At 30.7% G+C, this 25,360-nt stretch overlaps 3 protein-coding genes across 3 annotated transcripts; 1 reads left to right on the plus strand and 2 right to left on the minus strand.

Annotated features, from left to right (window-relative positions):
* The first annotated feature begins 6,458 nt into the window (after positions 1-6,458).
* LOC106774277 (protein NRT1/ PTR FAMILY 5.6) lies at positions 6,459-14,042 on the plus strand. The gene is made up of 4 exons (XM_014661215.2): positions 6,459-6,663; positions 11,325-11,542; positions 11,964-12,511; positions 12,928-14,042. The coding sequence occupies exons 1-4, from the start codon at positions 6,522-6,524 to the stop codon at positions 13,802-13,804; spliced, it is 1,785 nt and encodes a 594-aa protein (XP_014516701.1). The 5' UTR covers positions 6,459-6,521; the 3' UTR covers positions 13,805-14,042.
* A 2,189-nt stretch (positions 14,043-16,231) lies between these two features.
* On the minus strand, positions 16,232-17,071 carry LOC106773347 (uncharacterized mitochondrial protein AtMg00810-like). The gene has a single exon (XM_014660047.1). The coding sequence runs from the start codon at positions 17,069-17,071 to the stop codon at positions 16,232-16,234; it is 840 nt and encodes a 279-aa protein (XP_014515533.1).
* Positions 17,072-21,441: 4,370 nt separating this feature from the next.
* LOC106772907 (pentatricopeptide repeat-containing protein At3g54980, mitochondrial) lies at positions 21,442-24,588 on the minus strand. The gene has a single exon (XM_014659536.2). The coding sequence runs from the start codon at positions 24,486-24,488 to the stop codon at positions 21,975-21,977; it is 2,514 nt and encodes an 837-aa protein (XP_014515022.1). The 5' UTR covers positions 24,489-24,588; the 3' UTR covers positions 21,442-21,974.
* Between the last annotated feature and the right edge of the window lie 772 nt (positions 24,589-25,360).

Below are 25,360 nucleotides of genomic sequence, written 5' to 3' on the forward strand. Positions count from 1 at the left end.
CATTAGCTCGTGCAACCCCAAAAACCCACAAAATGACCAAAACCACACTCAAAACAAAGTTCTAGGACCCCATCAGAAAAATACCTTACTAGAGCTTAGCTATAGAGCTCAGCCCACACTTAGAAGAGTTTGACCTCTTCCTCAAACAACTCGGCCAACAATCCTATCAGCTCTATTAGCCCTCAAGAACCCCTAGAACGACCTATAATACGTTGAAAATGAAATTCTAGTGCCCTCAAAGTGAGGTCAGAAAGGCAGCTCGAAGAGTATGGCCAAGGAGCTCGGCCCACACCTAGAAGAGCTCAACGTTTTCCTCAAACAGCTCGACTAACCATCCTATCAACTCATCCAGCCCCAAGAACCCTCAAAATTACATATAATACATTGAAAATAGAGAGCTCAGCCAAGGAGCTCGGCCTTGACAAAAAGAAGCTCAGCCTAAACCAATCTAATCTTGGTTTGCATTGTATGGAGGTCGATTTAGATAGTACAATACCCAACTTTGTCATATAAGTTACCTATCTTGACTTTAAACTATTGAAACCCATTGTTTCAACACCCTACAAGCTTGGTTGAACCACTAGGACACATAGAAAAGGACCTAAACACTTGTAATTTTTAAGAGGGGGAGCTCTCTTATGTATGGTAAAAATATTTTTGACGATGAACTTGTTAAATATTCTTAAGTGATAAAATTGTTAGAATAGAATTAAAATCATATAGGAAAAAGTCTTAGATGCACAATTCATGTATGGAAGAGTCTTAGTTGCATAGAAGATCAAATGTGCATAAAACTAATTGTATTAATTGATTAAGCAGTGTTCATAATCAGTTAAAGCATATCACAAGCATAACAAGGTTGTAATGCCTATATTGTAATCTATTAAGGTAATAACCTAATTGATTAAAATAGAGAGTTAGACCTAATTGTTTAAGGTTTTAACCTAATCGATTAAATAAGTCAGGATTTTGTATCTTATATATGTGTGTGATCTAAATTGTTTCCATTACGAAGTACTTTGCATTTTTTCTGACAAAACGTGAAACAAGAATACTTCTTAAGATATTTTTGAGACGTAAAATAAGGATCGAAATAAATATTAAATCTAATGTTACATTTACTTATAAACATTTTCAAATTTATGTATATTTATTTAAAAGTTATTATCTATTTTTAACATTTATTTATTTATTTCCAATTGTTAAGAAAAACAAGATTCATTCATTAAAAATAATCTCGTGCATCAAAAAATAATCCCATGCCTTTCTAAGGTAAAAATGGAAGAAGGTTTACATACGAACTTTTTTCTTTACTGGTTGGATGACACGAGTGTTGTGGTCCTATGGAAGAAAATGAGTCGAATGCTATTCCCATTACAACAATGACGTTTCCAAAGTGCAAGTTAAGAGCATCTTTATATGGCTTCAATTTTAAGGCGTATTTCTTTGACAATCTCTCCTCACATTTCTTTATTCACTTAAGGATTTTATTTCTAATATGCTAAAGACTATTGTTACTTATGCTAACAAATTCTCACATACAACGGAATTCAACAAGTTACGCTAAATTTTCTTACCAGTCTATAACCACATTTCATTATTTAAAACCTAAACTTCTCTCTAAAACTTAAACAAAATACTGAAATCAGGCATAATGGCTTCTTTTTAAGTGAAAATCAAACAATAAAATAAATATATATTCAGAATTTTTTTTATTGCTTTCTTCATAAAAACTCAAGTTAATTTTATGAAATTAAATTAAGCTTTAAATGAAAAAAATTGCCAGGTCTTTAAGAGAATATTCCCACACGTTTTAAGTCAAACAAAAAAAAAACAATGAAAAAAAATGTAGAATAATACTTTTGTAAATAATACAACTTTTATTCGTTAAACTCTAAAGCGTTAAATCAATTTAAATTAATACTCTAAGATTCCTGTTCTTCACTCCAATGTGTGATTCTTCACATTTCGTTTTCTGTTTTTAATATCTCAATCACGATGGTATATGAATGATTTCATTAAATTTATATGTTGGTGTAATTTTTGTTGAATTTGAATTTTGATATTTAGTTTTTTAAATTTGAATATTAAGTAAACTTTTTTAGGAGTGAATAATATTTTATATATATATATATATGATGATTAAAATTATAACTTAGTATTTAGGAATAGTAAAATTTATAGGGACTAATTATTTATATTATTCGCCAAGAATGACTTAATCTTTTAGTTACTACTTTGTGTAAAATGATAGGGATTAAATTATAGGAAGTTTATAAAATGAAGTAAGGTGTATTGAAAATGTTTGAGTAATGTTGTTTGTGTTTCTTGTATTAAGTTTATTTCAAATAAGTATTTATTCATGTATGCATTCAACAAACATTACTTTCTATTTGATTTAGTGAAAATAGTTAAGGATTAATTTCTTTGATGGGACCATTTGAAATAATTTTCTTTCATATTTTTTTACACACACAAAGTCAACCTTGAATTTGATGAAATTTTAGTTTAAACAATTGTGTTGCTTTCTAAAATGCATACTTGACCATGTTGTTTTATTACAAGTTTTCTTTCATGTACAATAAATGCAAAATGTTATTCAAATTTTATCAAATTTAAGATAATGATAAAGGATATTGAAAAACATACCTTCTTCTTAACAGGTGTTTGTCAATTACTTTTTTTGTATTTTTATTATTACAATATTGATATTTATTTTCTAAAAATGATTATTGACATTCTTATTTTTCAATATTATGGTGACTTCAAGATCTTATAATGAAAACCAAATTGACCTGTCATCTAATTATCTCATGTAACTATAGGACAAACTATAAAAGAGATGACAAATATTGATCCTAATTCTAGTAAGACATTAGACCAAAGTCTAGATGATCCTAAGTTTAAAATTTATTTAGGAGTCATAGTTTGATGTCATGAATAACTTTTACTATTATATTTTTTTATCAATATTGAACTAATGTTTTGTTTCTATTTAGAATTTTGTCCATCTTGATAAATAGGTTATGAGAGAACATGTTATGCATGACAATAAGATAACATAGTAGAAGTTAAGGGTGATCTCATATTTCAAATGATGATTGTATTACTTAGGTTGAGGAGGAAACTCTTGCATATTTATGAGAAATCAAAGTATTTAAAGTCATACTATTGTTGTCCCTCTGTACACTTCCTTACCACATATATTGGAGGTTGTTGGTGGAACCTTTATATTAATTATTTAATCATACAACTAGGGGTCATGTAAGACATACATACAAGGACAAATTGAATTTTGAGAAAAACAAATAAGAATTACATGGATTTGTTGAGTCTCAATTGATCTAGAAATATGAGGACATAAAGGTCTCAATCCATCTATTGAACACTTGAGTACTTAAAATAGGATTTAGGGAAAACCTTTGAAAAACAAAAGTCATAAAGCATGCTTATTTTTATCCTGGTTCGCTCTAAATTGAACTACGTTTAGTCCTTCCTTAAGCACTTTTAAGAGGTTTCACTATTCACAAAGGATTACAACAAGTTTAACCACTAATGATATACAACTAACTCAACTGGTTAGGATGAGTATAAAGACTCCTAGTATGAAGTAGTCTAACTGGACCACTCCACTGAGTTAAACTTATAAATATTTTACTTCAATTCTAAAAGAAAACAACAAAGTGCTTTATAGATTACAAGAACACAATATGTAACTCACGTAAAGATATTTGAAATCATGACAAAGAGATTTTGAAAACTTATAAAGAAACTTTTCTTTTTCAAAGTGTTAGACGATGTAAGCATTTTAGAGAACAACAGTAAGAGACTATTCAATTATAATTCTTGATTCTTATATCTTGATCATTTCTCTTCATGTAGTCCTCTTTATATATGCTTCTTTGAAAAAGATTTGTTACTCAAAGCTTTTTACTTTCACATAGAGATGTAGTATTTTGGATTAGGTTACAAAGTTATGTTGCGTCTTGTAGAGATAATTGTGTTGTGTACAGAATAGATAGGTAGAAAGGATGAAGTAAACATTCCTAGAAAATCTTCATGTTTCTAAACGTTCTTCTTATTCTAATGTAGTTTTTAAATAAAGGTAGTGTACTGATATATTCTACATAGAAAAAGAGAGCACAACATACCAGACAAAAAGATATTACAACGTACATGAAGTAAAACATTAGACGATCCTAGTCGTTTTGACATTATACATGTAGTATCATTTAGGCACTATTTGTTTGAGCAACTTATAGAGTTTAGGATAATTTTAATATAGCATTTAACACTTACATTTAATAAACTAGACAGTTCTTGTTATAAGATGTTATTTTGTTCAGACGTTTTGTTAAACTTCAAAATTAAATTTGTTTGGACAATTATTTTAACACATAATGTTTAGACGATATTATAGTATTTAAACAATCTTTGCTACATAGAATTAGGAGGAGTGTATGAAATTCATTATGTAAAGTTTGACATTTTCACAATTTTTATATTTTTCTCAAAAGTTTGAAATATCTTTGAGTGATAAAAACATTCTTTTAAGATTTCTAAAGTTTTATTAATAACCAAATATTATCTGACAAGATCTCCGTGGGTGAGTTCTCTTTAAAATATTTGAAAAATACATGTGTTTTATCTTTAAAAGGAAATACATTTGGTATGAAAAGTCTTTCATGAGATCCGTTAGAGCATTATTTAAAAATTGAAGAAAAGTCGTCATCATTTTCATACAACAACTACTCCTTAATCATCACATTCTAAAAGTTTAATTTCCAAAATTGTAAAGAAAGCATATCTTCTAGATAAAGTATCAACATATACTATTTTTCTCTTACTTATATTTCAATATATAACATAATTGTTGAATGTACTCAATCAACACAACAGTAGACATAACTGTGAGATGTTTAAACAAACTTTTTTCTTCACCGACTTCATGACACGGAAATCTTGTGCCAATTGAACAGTGCCGTGGTCCTATGCAGAAAAATGGGTCGAATGTTATTCCCATACAACAATGACGTTTTCCAAGAACAAGTTAAGAGCATCTTTATATGGCTTCAATTTTAAGGCCTTAGGGTATTTCTTCCCAATCTATCATCACATTTTTTTAGTTAAAGAATTTTCTTTTCTAACATGCTAAAGACTAATATTAGTTAAAAAAACGTCTCAAACGTAACAGTAGAGTTTAAACCTAACTCAACCACACAAAATTGATTTGTAAAATAAGATTTGTACTTTACTTACATATTATAAATTGATTATGTGAAACTTCCAATAAGTATTATATCTATCACTAATAACAAATTTTCACAAAAAATTTCCACTAAATTTTCTTTAGCAATATACAAGGCGTTTCAACATTGAATTGTCCAAAATCTCTTAAAGTCAAAGACATACTGAAATACGGCCGACTTTTGTACTTAAAAAGAAAATCAAACATTCAAATAAATATCTACTTACGAAAATTTTAAGTGATTCGAACGTGAGTTTTGTTCTTAAATATACTTTTTGTTGTTGAACTATGATAAATATTTGAGTTTTGTTATTCTCTTCCTCGAGTAACATACAAAAATTATATTATACTCTAAGGTAATATTCTGTTTCCACATAACAACTAAATATTTTATAATTTAATTTTAAAATGAAAATCATATTTAATCCTTGTATTTAATTTTTTTCAACTTTTTTCTTCAAAACTCAAGTTAATTTTGTTAAACGAAATTTAACCTTCAAAACCAAAATATTTTTTTTATATATATTTAAGAGGATATACCTTTTATATTTTAAATATGTAGATAATCTTCTAATACTTTGCAAACACGCAAGACATGAAAAAATATATTTTAGTTTTATACAATACATTCATTTTATGTATTTTGTTTCAGAACCTTAGATTCTGTCGCTTCTTAACCATGTATTAAACAAATGTTCTGACATTTCTTAAAAAATAAAGGTTAAAAATATACTTTTCAGTGCAAGGCCCATCTTTATAATTTTATAAACATCAAAAAGAATAAAATCTTACATTAAAATATTATAAAAAAACTAAACCATTTCATAAATATATTATTATAATTAAGGATTAACACGTAGCCAGTAAAATTGTGCCAATATTCCTTCAATACATTATTTAAAAAATAATGATGTCTTTGAGAACATTTTTTATAACATTTTAACATATATTATTTATGTGTCAATGATCTAAAATTATTTTACAATCAATAATAATAATAATTATAAATACAAATATAAACTAATAACGTAATAACACATTGTAAAAAGTATGGTTATTTTTTAACAAATAAAATAAAGAGGTCTTTGTCCTAAACCGCAATATTTTGAAGAGATTTCAATATTTTCAAACCCTGGGTGGGTCAAAAAGGCAATTATCTTTTCCTATATAAGGAGGGTCCATGGTGATGCTTCTCACTGCAATAACCACAAAAATCCAATACTCACCAAACACAGTTTGACAAAGAAAGCTAGTATTCTACTTGGAAACCTTCATGGAGAAGAACAAATCTGATGCAAATTGCGATGAAATTAACGATGAAATGAAATGGGTTCTTGATTCTTCTTTCGATCACAAAGGAAGAGTTCCTCTCAGAGCTTCAACTGGTTCATGGAGATCTTCTCTTTTCATTATCGGTAAGGAACACTTCCTGCTAACTCCTTTATATTCTCAGACCACCATTATTCATTACAGTACTCTTTCTAACCTACTTTCATTCACTTTTTCACATTTTTTCATAAATATTTTTATATTTTCAATTATAATTTTAAATTTAATTCAACCTTCAAAAATTATAAAATAAAATTTCATAGACAACTTCATATTATGAGTCTTCAAAAATATTATAAATTAAAAGAAATTTTTTATTTTATAAATAATTTAAAATACTTATAAAATATTATATAAAATAAAATATTCGTAAACTAAAAGTGGTTATATAAAAAGCTAATTAGTCTTCTTAATACTATTCAAAGTGATAATATAATGTTTTTCAAATTAAGATATTTCATGTTATATATAGATATGTTTTTATTGTATTTTTGAAGGTTTTAAATTTATTGAATACCTAAGTTGTGTTTATTGATAATAATTTATTAATTTATTTAAAGCTCAAGTACAATTAATCTTAGCAATAAAACGAAACTGGAAGTTGAATCTGGCTGCTAATTGAGGGAATTCACTTTAAAATAAAGTAACATGGTACAATTTTAGAAAATAACTATTCATGATGTGCTTATTTTTAGATTATCTTATATATTTATTTAATTTTATCAATTGTTTATTTGAAAATCAACTATATGCGTAACAAGATGAGCTTCTTATAAAGTTTACAATTATTAACTCAAAGCTAATTCATTTATCAAATCAAACTTAATTAAAAGTTTGATTTTGACCTTTCAACTAATACTAAACAAGTTTTCCAGTTTTCGATTCATTTACACAACGAAAATATTCTTAAGTTATTTTTATTAATAATTTTTATCTCCAATTGAAATATCATGTTCTATTTACTAAAATCTTATATAACTAATTTCTCACACATAAATATAGCCAATGAGGTCTAAGAATATCATATTATATATATATATATAATTATAGCTATATCTTTTTATTCTAGGGAAGCTGAATCCAAATAATTTATATACGAAAAGACTATTTATATATAATTATACAGTGAAGAGTTTAGTAATTTGAAAGACCAAACAGGCAAAATTGGAAGCTTATTAAAATACATCAAAAGTATTTAAAACTTTTTATATGGTCAACTACTTTTTGTATTAATTTATTATTTAAATTTTCACCAAATGAGTTAATTATTGAATGTAACAGCTCGTGCAAGGTGCTCCATATTAATAAATTATATTCTGACTTAGTATGTAAGGTGAGGTAAAACTTTTAAGGAAAAAAAAAATTAACAACTTTTTTTATAATTTTTTTTATAACGTAGATGTGTGTATGTGATTGGTCTGTTTTAAATATTTTTTTAAATAAATTCAAACATATTAATAAAATTATATATTAAAAAGTTCTTAAAAAAAATTCGATAACATTTCAACTTTTAAACACCATGTTGATACCATAGGTTTATTTTATAAGCGTTTTAACACCTTTTTTATGTGATGAATATTAACTTTAGGCAACGAATATATTAGTTAAATATACTTTATTTGCATTCGTATTTATCACCCCAAACTATTTTCTGGATATGCCACGTTTTCTATACTTCTATAATTAGAAAATTATTAGGAAATGATAATTTTTTTTTTATCTTTTAGCACATATGAGTCACTTATCCATTATTATTTTTTTAAGAGTAACTTCTTAATAATCTAAATTAATTATGCATGCATTAATTTGTTAAAAAAACTTTTAGAAATTTTAATTTTAGTTTACAAAAGAAATAATTTAATTTTTATTTAAAAGTATTTGGAAAAAACATCGTCCTTTAAATCAATCCTACCGACCAAGTACTATGAATGATGAAAATGCAGTACTTGCAAAGTGTTTCATGATACCTATCCCATTAGGAGTTTAAAAAATTCCTATATACAAAGGATAGAGATTCACTACTCCAAAAGTGTTATGTAATGAATTTTTTATGTATTGTATATTATAAATAATATCAATGTTATACATGCATACCATATATTATATTAACATATGTACTTGCTACTAATTTAATACATTAGATTCTTAAAATCCACAACCATAGAATTTGGATGTTTTTTTTACTATATTTTACTGTGTTTTTAACTTATATTGATTTTGATATTTTCTTAAAAATTAGTGCAACAACTTGAAAAAAACAGTGAAATAATAATACAATAAAACGAGTAAAAAAAATTCCCAAAATCAAGAGAGAATCCGAGTGTCATGAAAGATTCTATACATGATTTTTTGACTGAATATTTATTGTTTTTATATACAGATTTATTTTTTTAATTAAAATATACTAGTGATATTATAACAAAAGTACTTTATTCCTTCAAATTCAAATCGTAGATCGCATCTGTTTCATTTTTTTTTAATAATTTATTAATAACCATATTAATAATTTATTTACTCGTTACCTTTAATCGTTTAATCTCCTTCAATGCTTAAATATTTTTTTTCATACTTTTTAAACATATGTATAGATAGAAAAAAAAAATCAAAACACAAGTACTAGAAATTTCACATCATGTACAATAAAAGACAAACTAAAGTATAAAGATGAAGATAATTTTTATTCTATAAATTAAATTTTGTAAGAATAACTTAAATTTAAATTTACTCAATATTATGATATTGAAATTTATTGTATTAATATTTATTAAATCTATCATGTTATTGTTAAGTACAAACAAAGTTTCACATCAGAAAAAAATAATAAGAGATGAACATGAATTTATACACACATAAGATACTTTCATTGATAAGAAATCTTTTAGAGTGGTATCAAAAGCAAATCTTGAAAACTTGATCCAAAACGAACAATATTTATGAAGACTTATGTGTACGTGTGAGTGTTGAACACGTAATAATTATTTATTATATTGACTAAACTTCTTGTTATGATTAGAGCTTAATCAGGAAAAAGCTGCATATATGTTTGGCTTCCTAATCTTGAAAGTTCAACGGTATATATCCATAAGATATTCAACCCTAATTATTAGGCACACTGCAAATAAAGGAATAGGAATATATTGGTATAGTATAAAGAGAGATAATTCTCATGCACTCAGATGGTCAAGAAGACTACCACAACCTTCAAATATGTGGGTCCACTTCCTACAACTAGATATATTTTATTACCATTATTATTAAAGATAATGCATAAGAACCACACAAAATTGGCATTATAATTCACTATTAATAGTAAGAAATAGATGCTCCACCCTATGATACTGGATAATCAATGTTATTTTTTGTAGATAAGAACACTACAGCCTGTATTCAAATCAGTGCTTCAAAATTACCTATTTGTCCATACACATGATATTCAAATATTAACTTTATATATAAATTTTAAATCATTTAAAAGTACAAAGTTTTCTTGTTTTCGTTATATGAAAAAACACTTTTCTATATAGAAAACTCTAGATAGTCACAATAAAGTTGTTTTTCTCACTGACTGTGTAATTGGAAGTTTCAAAATTCTAAACAAAATTGCACTAATGAGAAAATAGTCTATTATGACATAATTTTTTATTATGATGTCATAAAATGTATATACCTGTTATAACGTCTTTCCAATTTATTTGTCATAATATTTTATTTTTATTTTTTTTTCTAAAATCATTAGTTGTGGAACAATCACTTGTCAATTACTTTTTAATAAGGAAATAATAAACTAAAAAAATAATATAATGATTAGAATAGAAGTTATTTAATAGATATACATAGAGCAGAAATCATTGTAAAAAGGTAATGAGATAATGGGTTGTCTTGTCCCTTTATGATAACTCAAAAGTTAATTATTCTTACGCATATTGTGCGTGCCAAAATCATTCAACAAGAATATACTGTGCTCGCATGCTTGTTTTTTTTTTTTTTTGGCACTTGAAAAAGCTATTCCATGAGTAGATTAGGATTACTGGTTCAGGATGCTTGTTCTCTTTCAAGTCTTTTCTCATGTTATATTTTCAATCATGAAAATGGAAGCTTTTATTGAAACAATTTTTATATTGAAAAAGCATTTTTAACATTTTTATAATTTCTTATGTGATAACTCGTAATTGATCTGATTAAATATACAAATTAATAAAATAGTAAACCATAATCTATTATAAAAAGTTGTTAACATATCGTAGTATCATGTGTTATAGTTATTCCATTTGCTTGAATCTACAAAGCTAACAATCACAGAGTTAACTTATCCACCTACCATGACCATATTTATATACTCTGAGTTCATTCTTTTCAGCAATAATAAAATAATAAAAATTAAATATATTCGGTTTCTCAAGCTAATTAATATAAAATAATGTTTTTTATACTTTAAATTAAATTATAAAATATTTCTTATTTATATTTTTTTAAATTAATGGAATACATTTTTTCTAACAAACAAACAACATGCATGCAGAAGTTGTATTATAGTTCATTATAGAACTTCTTTGTCACATGGAAACATTTCTACACATTGTGTTAAGATAACTTTTACATTACTTTCATTAAAGTGTATAGATTAAATATTTTAAAGAGAAAGAAAACATATGGAATCGAAATATGAGTAATAAAAGTGATAATAATATGATGATGAATTATTGATGATAAATTAACATAAGCATATACTTTTTATTTTGATATGCAGCAATTGAATTTAGTGAGAGATTGAGCTACTTCGGAATAGCAACTAGTTTGGTTCTTTACCTTACAAAAGTTATTCATCAAGACCTTAAGACAGCAGTTAAGAATGTGAACTACTGGTCTGGTGTCACCACCTTGATGCCATTGTTAGGAGGATTCCTAGCTGATGCTTACTTGGGCCGTTACTGCACTGTCATAGCATCATGCATTGTTTATCTCATGGTAATCAATCTCAATCATCTTCATTCAATTCAGACTCCAGATTCTCTACTCAGTCTTTTAGTAGTCTTATTTTCTATTGATCATTAACAATATATTTTATGGATAATGATACTTTGAAAACATTTTTTTGACAACATTTAACATTATTTACGTGTCATTATATGATTGATTCACAATCAATAATAATAATCATAAACATCAACCTGGACCAATCACATAATGACACGTAAATGGTGTTAAAATGTTGTCAAATAAATGTTGTTAAAAGTATCATTATCCATATTTTAAAGACACATCAGATAAACAAACACACAAAAAAAAATCCAGATTCATTCAATTAAGCACTTAATTAAAGATTAGAGATATCATTACATTTACAAATAACTATTAACAAGTGTTTATGTGTGGCAAAACACCACAGGGTTTGGTTCTGCTTTCTCTGTCATGGTTCTTACCAGGCTTGAAGCCATGTGATCATGGTGCTACATGCATAGAACCTAGGAGGATTCACGAGGTGGCTTTCTTCCTAGGGATCTATCTGATATCCTTAGGTACAGGGGGGCATAAACCTTCCTTGGAAAGCTTTGGTGCTGATCAATTTGACGATAACAATGCTAAAGAAAGAAGGCAAAAGATGTCATTTTTCAACTGGTGGAACAGTGGATTGTGCAGTGGAATCATTCTGGGAGTGACTGTTATTGTGTATGCACAAGAACGTATCAATTGGGGGGCTGCTTATATCATCCTCACAGTCGTCATGGCTATCTCTTTGCTCATTTTCTTGATAGGAAGGCCTTATTATCGTTATAGGACACCTACTGGGAGCCCCTTGACTCCTATGTTGCAGGTTCTTGTTGCTGCTATTTCCAAAAGAAAGCTTCCATATCCTTCCAGTCCAACTCAATTGTATGAACTTTCCAAGGCTGAAAGCAGTGGTGAAAGATTTCTGGTTCACACCAAGAAACTCAAGTAAGTACAAAATCTGAATCATTACTTTGAGAAAAATCAATTTAGAGGCACACATAAAAAATAGATTTTCTCTAACTTTGAAGTGAAAGATAATTGGAACATATTTTCTTCCTTTAAGAACAAATCTTAATGAGAGTTTCAAACTCAAAATAAGATAGTATTTTAAATAAGATCATGATATTTTTTTTGCTTAGAAATCTTATCTCGACTAGAGATAAGGTCAAATTATAACACATAAGTAAAGTGCAAACTTGATCATAGAAATCGGTTTTGTAGAGATGAATTATGCTTAAAAAATCCACTTTCTAACAATGTTAACTTTTTTTGACATTTTTTTCACAATAAATTACGTGTCATTATTTTATTATTTTATTGATCCGTAATTGAAAGCTTTTTCCTCTGATGGGTTCTGCTAGATTTCTTGACAAGGCAGCAATCACGGAAAATGAAGGGAACATAGAAGAGAAACAGAGTCCTTGGAGACTTGCAACAGTGACNAAGGTGGAAGAACTGAAGCTTATCATCAACATGATCCCCATTTGGGTGTTCACTTTACCATTTGGAATCTGTGCTGCACAAACCTCCACTTTCTTCATCAAGCAAGGTGCCATCATGAACANAAAATTAGGCAATGGGTTTGAGGTTCCTCCAGCTTCAATTTTCACTCTTGCTGCTATTGGGATGATATCTGCAGTGATTCTNTATGACAATGTCCTTGTGCCAACCCTAAGAAAGCTAACAGGAAATGAAAGAGGAATCAACATCCTCCAAAGGATTGGTATTGGAATGGTTTTCTCAGTTCTCTCAATGATAGTAGCAGCTATGGTAGAAAGAAAGAGGCTTGATGCTGTTGAGATGAATGGAGCAATAAAGGGTTCTTTATCAATGAGTGTCTTTTGGTTGGGCCCACAATTTATAATCATTGGAGTTGGTGATGGGTTTGCTCTTGTGGGCTTGCAAGAGTATTTCTATGACCAAGTGCCAGACTCAATGAGAAGTTTGGGAATAGCACTCTATCTTAGTGTGATTGGGGCTGCAAGTTTTCTAAGCAGTGTGTTGATAACGATTGTTGATCATGTGACAAGTAAGAGTGGAAAGAGTTGGTTTGGTAAGGATTTGAATTCNAGCCGCTTGGACAAATTCTTTTGGCTTCTGGCAGTGATCACCACATTGAACTTGTTCATGTTTGTGTTCTTTGCTCGCAAGTATAACTACAAGAATGTACAGAAGTTGGCCGTGGCTGATTGTTATGAAGACAAAAGTGATGATGGTAAAGCAGATGTTAGAGTCTGAGTTAGTGAAAATTAATTCTATTCAGCACAAGTCACCACCAAGGTTTCTTCAACCNATGAACAAAATATACTTATTTTCTACTGTTAGAATCCTTAAATTTCATCTTAAGCTTCAAATAGCTTATGATCTTAGCCCAAGAGTTTTAATTTTTGTTTTAGTTGTTTATGGTATCATGTAATATGACAATAAGATTATGTGTGTAATTTCCATTTCAAAATGTTGTCATTCACCGTTTTCACATATTATCTCTTTTGTCGTATTTTTCTTTTTGTTACTTACTGACTAGACTAATTTGATATTTCAATATGCCTTACATACCTAAACAAACAATAGAGTAGTTTGTATTGAAAATTTAAGCATGATTTGAAATCTCATTGATTGATAGACATGAAAAAAAAAAAACTGAATATCTTATAAAAAAAATTCATAAACTCAATATTTTAAGATTTTAGAATAAAAGCATGAGATATTTTTTTGTATGAATTCAATTTATGTTTTATTAAAGTTGGATATTTTAGTAAATTCTTTAAAAAGATTCATCTTATTGAAAATGCTTTTAAATTTGTGGCAAATTTGTAATATGAAAAATAAACTTTGAATATAGTGTACTTAAATAAAAATATGATTAACAAATAAAAAAGATGGTTCCTAAAGATTAAGATTCGAAAATGGTAAAAATTTAAAGGTTAAAACTAATGTAAAACAAATTGAAAATATTCTATATGATTCTTGCTTTCGAAAAAATCTAAGCAAAATAGGGTGATAAAGTGAATTAGACTTGACGGACTAACATGTCAACCAAATATAAAATAAGTGAGTCGGGTAAGAAATTTCAACTCATCATCCTAGAACATCCTAACTCTCATAGCCTGTAGGTCAAGAGAGGCTAGCATGTAGGTCAAGATAAGTCAACCTGCAACATGTTCGAAAGAAAAGGCATACTGTCCTATTGTTATCACACACATACTATTGGAATGGGTGTATAATTAAAATCGAAAGTACCCCATGCACTCATAAACCACACAACGCACAACGTGAGAGCCACCACCACCACCACTCACAAACACATCACAAGCCACCAGCACACGAGATTAGGAGATGAGGCATTTGTGAAGCCACGAACTACGCCACACCACGTAGTGCAAGGGAGATCGAGATCAAGAGAGGAGGCAAGCACAACACCACATTATTCTTGTTGTGATTTATTTTTATCTGTCTTTTCCTTCTTAATCAAGTCAAAATAATGGTTTTTACATTGTAACAAGTTAGCATGGTGTTATGTCTACATAACATATCAATTATGAGTCCAAGAATTTTTAATTTGAATTGAGAAATTACTTTGATTAAAATTAGAAATTTTCATATGATTGAATGAGTTTTTGCCAATAATTGAGAATGTACTTTGGTTAAATGTTGAAAACTTTAACAATTGGTTAATTGGCATTTTACTTGATATAAGAGGTAAATAAATAGACATGATCAAGCATAGTAATATTTAATTGAGTATATTTGGTTAAATTTATTATGATTAATCAACAAAGTTCTTACTTTTAATTGAGCATGTACTTTGATTAATGGTAAGAATGTCAACAAATTAATTAAGAATTTACATTGATTAATTTGAAAACCTAAGATAATAATTAATTGAAAAATAATCTTTAGATAACCAATTATGAATCCTCTTTTGAAAATGTAGTGAAATCAACTTATTTTTTTTTCTATCTTTTGTTATTTAGTCTTTTACTTATTTTATTTATCTTTATCTTAGTAACTCTTTTGTATAGCTTTTATAATAACTAATTTGTTAAGAATCAATTATGTGTTCCTTGAGAAACCACATAGGATTGACTTTACCCATTTTTATTTTGTTAGCTACTATCTTAGAAATATTGAAGTTGTTGTTCTAAAACACAAATGTCATCACTCTCTATATCTAAATATTTATTATTCTAACTTATTATAATAAGTCTATCAATAATATATTAATAGAATAAATATAAACATAATAATTAATATGTAAATAAATAAAAATAAGAAATAAATAAAAAACATAAAAATAATAAATATAAAGATAATAAATTTCTTTGATATAACAAAATAAAAATAAAATATTAATAGAATCCTAATAACATATAAATTTTAAATAAATTCAATATAAATAATATAAAAAATCAAAATTTAAACATATAAATACAAATTAAAAATTAAAAACTGTAGGTTTTTAGAGAATAAAAACAGAAGAATATTGGCTGGCTGGAAGTATGTTTTATTATTGAATGTAACTTAATTTAAATACATAAAGAAATAACTAAGTAGAAGATCACATCTCGTGATTCTAGCAATCACTACTAATAACTTGCATACAAAATAGGAAATACTGACTCACTGACCCACTAACAGCCATTGACTAATTAAAATAAATAAATCTTAAATGAGTGAAAAAGATTTGGTAAATATGTCAACAACTTGGTCTTTCGTGCAGCAGTAGACTAAAAATGCCTTGCCACTTTCTTGAACTTCTCTTAAGTGAAACAACTTCACATTAAAATGCTTGGTCTTCCCATTGAATATAGGATTATGTGAGATTGAAATTGCTGCTTGATTATCAACAAAAACTTTTGTGCATTTATCTTGCTTCATACCCAAATCTATTAAAATATTCCTCAACCAAATAACTTGATTTACAGCTGCTACAGCTAAAATAAACTCAGCTTCTACTGTTGACTGAGCTACAACCTCTTGCTTCTTGGAACACCAAGAGAAAACACTTGAACCCATACTAAAACAGTACCCTGAAGTACTCTTCATATCATCCAAGCTACTAGCCCAATCATTGTCAGAAAAACCAAATAATTTAAAGTTTTGTACCTTGTAGTACTTAACTCCATAATTGACAGTTCCTTTGATATATCTTACAACTCTCTTTGTTGCCTTCAAGTGCAATTCACTAGCACAATGCATATATGTTGACAGCAAGCTAACTGTGAATAAGATGTCAGGCCTTGTGGATGTAAGATACATTAGACACCCAATCAAGCTTCTAAAATAAGCTTCATCAACTTTATCTGTTTCATCCTCCTTGATAAGCTTCTCTTTTTTATTCATTGGGGTGTTCATTGGTTTGCATTCACCAAGGTGAGATTTCTTTAGAATCTCCTTTGCATATTTTTTCTGGCAGATAAAAATCTCATTCTTCTTTTGAGTGATCTCCATGCCCAAAAAATAAGTCATAAGACCAAGATCTGTCATCTCAAAGACCTTTTTCATTTCTTGCTTGAATTCTTCAATTTAGATTGCTTCCTGTCATCAAGAGATCATCAACATATAATGAAATAATTAAAGTATCAGCACCATCATGTTTGACATAAAGAGTAGTTTCAGATACACTCTTTTGAAAGCGCAAGTGCAGTAAATGATCATTAATTTTGTTGTACCACACTCTTGGGGCTTGCTTTAAACCATATAAAGCCTTTTTCACCAAGTTAGACTTTTACTTCTTGTCCTTTGATAACAAAACCATCTGGTTGTTCAATATAAATCTTCTTCTGCAGAAAACCATTAAGGAAAGCTGACTTGACATCCATATGAAACACTTGCCACCCCTTTTATGTTGTAATGGCAAGTAGTAGCCTAATTGTATCATCTCTTGCTAATGGAGCAAAAGTATCTGAATAATCTATCCCAAATATTTAAGAATAACCTTTTACAACAAGCCTTGCTTTGTGCTTGTTTACAGAACCATCAGGGTTGAATTTTGTTCTGAACACCCATTTCACCCCAATAACATTTTTGTCATAAGGTCTTGGAACTAGCACCCAAGTTTGATTTTTCTCAATCATGGACAGCTCCTCCTGCATTGCAGCTAACCATTTCTCCTTCATTGCAACTTCTTCAAAACTGGCAGGTTCACAAATAGCTATATTACACAATGATACATTGCTTTTTTTATAGATATCAGAGAGTAACCTTGTTCCTCTAACAAGTGGATTATCTACAGTGTCTTCAACCTCCAATTCAGTGTTCTGATTTTTCTTTGAATCACTCCAGCACCAGTTTTCATCTTCCATGAAATGCACATCTCTGCTTATTAGAATTTTTCCAGATTGAGGTTGAAAAATCCTATAAGCTTTAGAAATTGTGTCGTAGCCAATAAATAATCTCGCTTCAGCCCTTTTATCAAGCTTATCACGTTTAATCTGAGGTATATGTGAGTAACACAAGCAACCAAATACTTTAAGAAAGTCCAAAGAAGGTTTAAAACCAAACCAGGCTTGAAAAGGAGTTTGATTGTGCAAGGCTCGTGTTGGAAGCCTATTCTGTATGAACACGACTGTATTTGCAACTTCAGCCCAAAACTTCTTTGGTAATTCCTTTTGATGAAGCATGCACCTAGCTATCTCCATGATTGATCTATTTTTTCTTTCACTCACTCCATTTTGTTGAGGAGTGTAAGGGGCCGTTAATTGATGTTAAATCCCAGCATCATCACAAAATTGTTGAAATTGGTTTGCTATATACTCTTTTCCATTGTCTGACCTCAAGATCTGAATATGACAATTGCTTTGATTTTCAACAAATGCTTTGAATTTCCAGAATATCGTAGCTACTTCTGATTTGTATTTAAGAAAGAAAATCCAGCACATTCTTGTTAGGTCATCTATAAAAATAATATAAAAAAGACTTCCTTTTATCGATGGAGTTCTTTGTGGTTCTGCAACATTAGTGTGAACTAGCTGTAATTTTTTACTAGCCCTCCAACTACTTTTAGGGAAAGGTTTCCTTGTTTGCTTCCCGAATCTACAAGCCTCACATTCAGTTGGTTTCTCTGTCAAGGAAGGAACTCCACAAACTAATTGATTTTTGAGCATGTAGTTCATTCCCAAATGATGGAAATGACCCAGCCTTTTGTGCCAAAGATTGACTGAGCTTGCTGTTACTGGAAATGCAATCTTCTCCTCCTTCATTGGATTAAATGAGAAACTCTTGCTCTTCATCTTGACTTTAAACATTTCAAGGTCGGTTGGATCTTTAATTGTGCAGACTTTATCTTCAAAGATAACTTTGAACCCTTTCTCTAGTAACTGTCCGACACTAAGCAAGTTTTGATTAATTTTAGGTACATATAAGACATCAGAGAGGGTTTTGTACCTATGTGAGTTGTTATAGCTATTGAACCTTTGCCTTTTACTGGAAGTTGTTCACCGTTTCCAATTCTGACCCATTTGACTTCGGTAATGTCCAAACACTTGAACAATTCTTTGTCATAGGTCATGTGGTTTGTGCAGTCGCTGTCAATCAACCAAGATTCATTTGAACTGTAGCTGGAGAAACATGTAGCAACAAAAAGTTGGTCTTCAGTTTCTTGTGCGTTTTGTGCATCACCTTCAGCTTCTTGTTGGACATTTGCTTTGCAAATAATAGCTTCATGACCGATCCGATTGCACTTACTGCACCTTGCATCAAGTCTTTTCCAGGAGCGAAATGGTGGATGACCCAATTTTCCGCAATGTTGGCAAGGTGGATAATTTTTCTTTTTACCCTTACCTTGTTTTTTATTAAGAGCACCATTTTCACTTCTTGCTGGTTGGAACCTTTTGAAAATTTTCTTTTTACTGGTTCTGACATCATGATGCTTGACAAAGAGTGCACCTTCAACCACACGATCTTCTCTCATTAGCCTGCACTATTCTTGGGCTTGCAAAGCGTGTAACACCTCTGCTAAAGTAATTTTGGACAGATTCTTTGTATTCTCCAATGAGGCAATAGACACTTTGTACCTTTTTGACACTGTCACAAGGGTTTTCTCAACAATTCTGGAGTCCGCAAAGTCACTGCCCAACAACTTTATTTTGTTGGCAATGCCCAATAATGTGTTTGAGTACTCCTTGATTGTCTTTGACTCTTTCATCCTTTGCATCTCAAATTCCCTCCTTAGGTTCAACACTTGCATGCTTTTTATTTTGTCATCTCCTTCATATTCTTCCTTTAAAAAATCCCAATTTTTTTTTTTTTTGATGATTTAAGAGTCATAATTCTGGTGAAGATCAATTTTGTAACACCAGAAAACGAGGATGACTTAGCCTTTGCCTTCTTTTTTTTTTTCGTTCCTTGTGATTTTTGATTTGGGCCAAGGTAGGATTCTCTGGCAGTGGTTGAGCAGTGTAATCCTCTTCCACAGCTTCCCATAAATCCAGTCTCTCTAGATAGGACTACATTTTTACAGCCCACATATCATAGTCTTCCCCATTAAAGATGGGAAGTGCTACTAGAAAGGAAGTTGACTCACCTTCCATTCTACGGGTCCCTTAAGAAAAAGTGCTCTAGATACCAATTGTAGGTTTTTAGAGAATAAAAACAGAAGAATATTGGCTGGCTGGAAGTATGTTTTATTATTGAATGCAACTTAATTTAAATACATAAAGAAATAACTAACTAGAATATCACATCTCGTTATTCTAGCAATCACTACTAATAACTTGCCTACAAAATAGGAAATAACTGACTCACTAACCCACTAACAGCCATTGACTAATTAAAATAAATAAATCTTAAATCTTCCTAAAATCATGCAACTAACAAGGCAGAATAAAAACAAATCAAATCAAAATAAAATTAAACATAATAAAGACAAAAAATTAGAAAAAACATAGAAAAAAAAGCATAACCGCAATTCAAAATGAATTGGTGTTCGATCGACGGCGAGATAAGTCCTTGATGTCATTCGAACGCTAATTGAGACCTCACTGCATTTTGAATCGTGTAAAACCCTTAACCGGCATTCGAATGCTAGCAAGGCCTTAACCACACTTCGAAATGCAGTTAAGGCCTCTGAGTCTCCTTTTACACCAATCAACCCATAAATGCATATGCAAATACAATTTCTACATCCAATCCATATTCATGCATTGAATCCATATATCCATGCATTCATATTCAATCCAAACATACATATACATGCATTAACAATGGAGTCATGACGAGAAAGAAATGACCAACCTTAGTGTAGAAATGCGCACACGAGTGAGACAAAATCCAACCATGAACACCACTGCCCACTGCCCCTCCTTGCAAATTTATCAATATGAAGAAAAGAGCGCACTGGTAAGGGAGACACAAAGTGGGAGAGGTACACCGAGAGAGGGGAGGAGACATAGAGAACGAGAGAGGGAGTTGAAGGAGGAGGCCAAAAATTTGAGAGAGATGCAAGAGAGTGTGGGTTTCGATGGTGTAGGTTTTGCTTTTAAATTTTGAAAAGGAATCTCAATCAAAGATTCTTTTATTATTTCTGTTTTCTGTGCAATCCTACAAATATTCAAAAGGATAATCTGGAAAAATTGGAGGTGCAAAGAGAATTCGTGGAGGTGCAAGGAGAACATCTCTTATCTTAACCTCTTATCTTAACCTTAGAGCAAGAGTACTTTGTTGAAGTATCTTACTATTTGATTGTCATCTCAGGAATGGCTACATAGCTTCTACTTTAGCCTTGGTATCTCATACTCACTAGTCAACTTTTTCCTTTCCTCTCCAATTTCTCAAACTTGTTTGTCAACTCAGTTTTGGAAAAGGAAAGAATAAGTTGACTGACCAGTTGGAGGTAAGGAACAAGTTGATCCGTGAAATGAAGACAGAGACAGATGTAACGGTCAAATCATTTCATTGATGGCAAAAGGATCAAATAGTACGGCACTTAGACAACAAAAATTGAGAACTCACTAGTACGAAAAATTGTAAGAAAGTGAAAGTACCTAAACTTAAAGCCTTACTAAAATATAAAAGCAATTGTCAATCCTTGGTACAAGTGGATTAAAGAGATTCGAAGAGCAGATCATATAGCCTTCCTCTCAAACAAAATTTAAAGTAAATATGCAATGTATATAAAAGGAAACTAGAGGATTATTAAGATCACACCTGATTATTTTTCTTCTTATTGCTCTTAACCTCCAAAAACAAAACACTACTGGACTGTAGCTATTGGAAATTCCTGCTCTTGGCCAATGAAAGCCTAACTAAAAGAACTCACTTTGGCTATAATTGGTAAATGAACCCCATAATATAAAAATGAAAGAACTACAATTTCCTTTATATGAATCATGTAGAACTTTCAGCAAAACTCGGTTTGCAAGAAAGTCCAATGGAAAAATTAGTACAGCCCAGGATCCTTTTGCGTGAACTAAACTCCAACCTGGGCATATGATCTCTTTAACTTTCCATTTACAAGAATATCATACGTAATGTCATCAGGCACAAGACCTTTATCTAGCATCTCATCATGCAGCCTAAAAGCCTCTTGTAGATTTCCCTCCTTAAAATGTACAGCAATTAAAGTGTTATAAAGAAGAACAGTAGGAGTTATACTATTCCCATCCATTTCCTTCAGAATCTTGCCCGCTTTCTCTAGTTGTCTCTGGTTACAGAGTCCATTTATCAGAACAGTGTACATGAAGATATCAGGGACAATACCCATGGAAAGCATCTCTGAGTAAAGATCTAACGCAAAACTTAATTTACCCTCTTTTAGAAGTCCACCAATCAGTGAGGTGTATATTTTTAAATCACATGGAATCTTACTATTTATCATTTCCTTGTGCAGGTTAAGTGCTGCTTCCATGTTATTCAAATTTCTGAAGCCACTAATCATGCTGTTATAAACAATTGTATTTGGAGTCAAACCAACCTCCAAAAGTTCAGAGAAGATTTTGCTTGCATTTTCCATGTCCTGCATTTTGCAGAAACCATCAATGAGAGCACTATATGCAGTAATATCCAATTTCAAATCCTTGTTTTTCATATCATCATACATTTTCAAAGCAAGATCAATCCTGTTACTTTTGAAAAATCCATTAATCAAACTAGTATAAGTGATGACATTAGGTGAAATTCCACTTTCACACATCTCCCTATAGGCAGACTCTGCAGAATCAATTGCACCTTCCTTGAGAAATCCATTTATGAAGCAATTATAGGTCATAGATGTGGGAATAAAACCCTGCTTGATAAAAGTGTTCAACTTATCCTTTGCCTCAGACATTCGGCCAACTTTACACAAGCCACTCATAATTGTGTTGATTGTGTAGTCATTAGGCACAATATCTGCAGCCACCATTTGATCAAACACATCAAAAGCGTGATCACAATCACCCCTTTTAAAAAATCCTTCAATCAAGATTGTGTATGTGATGACATTCGGTTTTAAGCCAGATTTAATAATATCATTCATCACATTATATGCGTCATCCATGCAGCCTGCTTTGCAGTGACCAAGGATCATGTGGTTGTAAGAAACTAGTGAAGGCGTAATACCCTTACCAATCATCTTGTCCCACAAATTGCAAGCCTCATTAACCTTGCCCAATTCACAGAACCACAATAAAATAATGTTATATGTAACAACACTAGCAATTCCATTTTCAACTGCCTCATCAAGCAATGTATATGCATTTTCTAGCAAGTTCCTTTTCAGGAATCCTTTCAACAGAAAACTTACAATGAAGACAGTGGGTTGGAGGCCCACGAGTTTCATTTTGGTGTAAAGTTCATCGGCCTTCTCCACATTCCCAATCTTAGAACACCAATCTATCAAAACCGAAAAAATAGCCACATTGGGAGTAACACCAGCCTCAACAACTTCATCAAACATCCGCAATGCACTATTCACATCCCCTTGCATACAATGCCCTTTAATCAAGCTCGTCGCAACAACTACATTCATAGGCACACCGTTACTCAACATTTCATCCTTGAGCCTCAAGGCCTCTACAATATTCCCCCGCCTGACACAAGCACCGATCACAGCCACATAAGTACCCACAGATGGCACCCATCCCAACTCCTTCATCTCCTTCAACAGCTTACACGCCAAATTCAAGTCCGGGTCCCTACAAACAGCCTGAATAACAATACTATAGGCAGCCGCGTCAAGCTTCAATCCTCTATCAATCCCATTTTCGAAATACTTCCAAGCCTTCGAAAACATCCGTCCCTTCAAACACGCACGCATTAAAATATGCAGGGTATAGCAATCGCCATAAAGTTCTCTCTCAACCATTTCATCATACACTTGGTGCACATTGTCAGCCATGTTTCTCCTAACCATGACAGTCAAAAGCATGTTCACAACTGGAACCCAAGGAAGCACGCCGTGCTCTAACATGGTTCTAAAGCACTCAACAGCGTCGGTGATCTTATTAGCTCTAACATAACCATTCAACAGATAATTGAAAACCCTTGAATCGGATAATTCAAAACCGTACCTTCCCGCACACTCCACCAAGTGTTCCACCAGCACCTTCGCACTAGGGGCTGAATCTCCAAGCACATAGTTATTGAGGAAATACTTGGCATCTCCGTGAGTGCTGGGGCTCGAACAGAGAATCTGAAGCAACAAGCACAAAACATCAACGGTTTTTAAAAACCCTCGTTGCCTCTCTACTTTTTTGAAGAACACCAACGCCGATCTGGGGTCGGCTTTGTGGAGCAAGAGGGTGTCCAAGACTTCATTTTGCGATGGAATCCCACGGGGTTCAGGAGATTGGGCTTCCAAGGGGGTCTTCTCGGGAAAATTGGAGGTTGAAACGATTTTCTCGGGAACATGGTCAGAGTCCGTGAGAATTGAAAAGAACTGAGATAAAGGGCTAAAGTTCGCTGGAGGGCTTGAGGAAACGATGCTCAGAAACTTCTTTCGCATTGTTGAGAGAGAATGGGCAACGAAAGGGAATTCAAACTTCTAAAGGTTCAGTAAAAGAAAGAAGTTTTGACAGTTTACATTCTTCCCTTGAAAATTCTTCCACTGTGGCTACTAATTACAGAGACAGTTGGTTCGTTTAGGGCCTAAATATTTTTTTTCATTAAATTTAGTGTAAATTTGATATTATTCTTTCAAATTTAAAATTTGTATTTCAATAATTTTAATTAAAAAAGCATTTATTTTAATTTTCTGTTTTACATACTCAATAGAACTTATGTTTGTAAAGCTACAAAAGAGAGAAATAAAATAAGTGTTTCTTTTCAAATCACAATACTAAAATATTTAATTTTAAGGTTTAATTATTTCAAAAATATTAATTTTAAGGTTCAATCATTTAAGTGGTTTTATCTGTTTTTCGAAATCACAAATTAATCTCTTCATTTTAATTTTTTTTTCTCAATTTAAGTCTTTAATTTGAAAAAATTATGCAATCCAATCTTTGCTGTTAAATTGGCTAAAACGACATTAGAAGATGATGAGATACACATGTATAATAGATATAGGGCATATGATGGTAAAATGAGTTGAACATATGTGTTTTTTGACGTGTGAATTAAATTCTCTCTTTCTTTGAAGTCCTAATGAATGGATGTTTTTCACATTGATTGTTAATCTTCTTCTTCTATAGTCTTCATTTTATTCAACATTATTGATTTTGGTTCTTCTTCTTCATTAATGGTGTTGATCTTGGTTCTTCATCTTCTACAACATTATTGGTCTTGGTTTTTGTTCTTCTTCATCTTGGTTGTTGTTTTTGTTTGACATTCTTCATCTTGATATTTGTTCAACATTCTGGTAGTAGTTGAGGTATG

Source organism: Vigna radiata, chromosome 9, assembly GCF_000741045.1.
Source record: "Vigna radiata var. radiata cultivar VC1973A chromosome 9, Vradiata_ver6, whole genome shotgun sequence".
Lineage (NCBI taxonomy): Eukaryota > Viridiplantae > Streptophyta > Magnoliopsida > Fabales > Fabaceae > Vigna > Vigna radiata.

Coding starts and splice junctions, on each gene's coding strand:
- LOC106773347 (XM_014660047.1), bottom strand. CDS start 17,071: ATGAAAAAGGTCTTTGAGATGACAGATCTTGGTCTTATGACTTATTTT.
- LOC106772907 (XM_014659536.2), bottom strand. CDS start 24,488: ATGCGAAAGAAGTTTCTGAGCATCGTTTCCTCAAGCCCTCCAGCGAAC.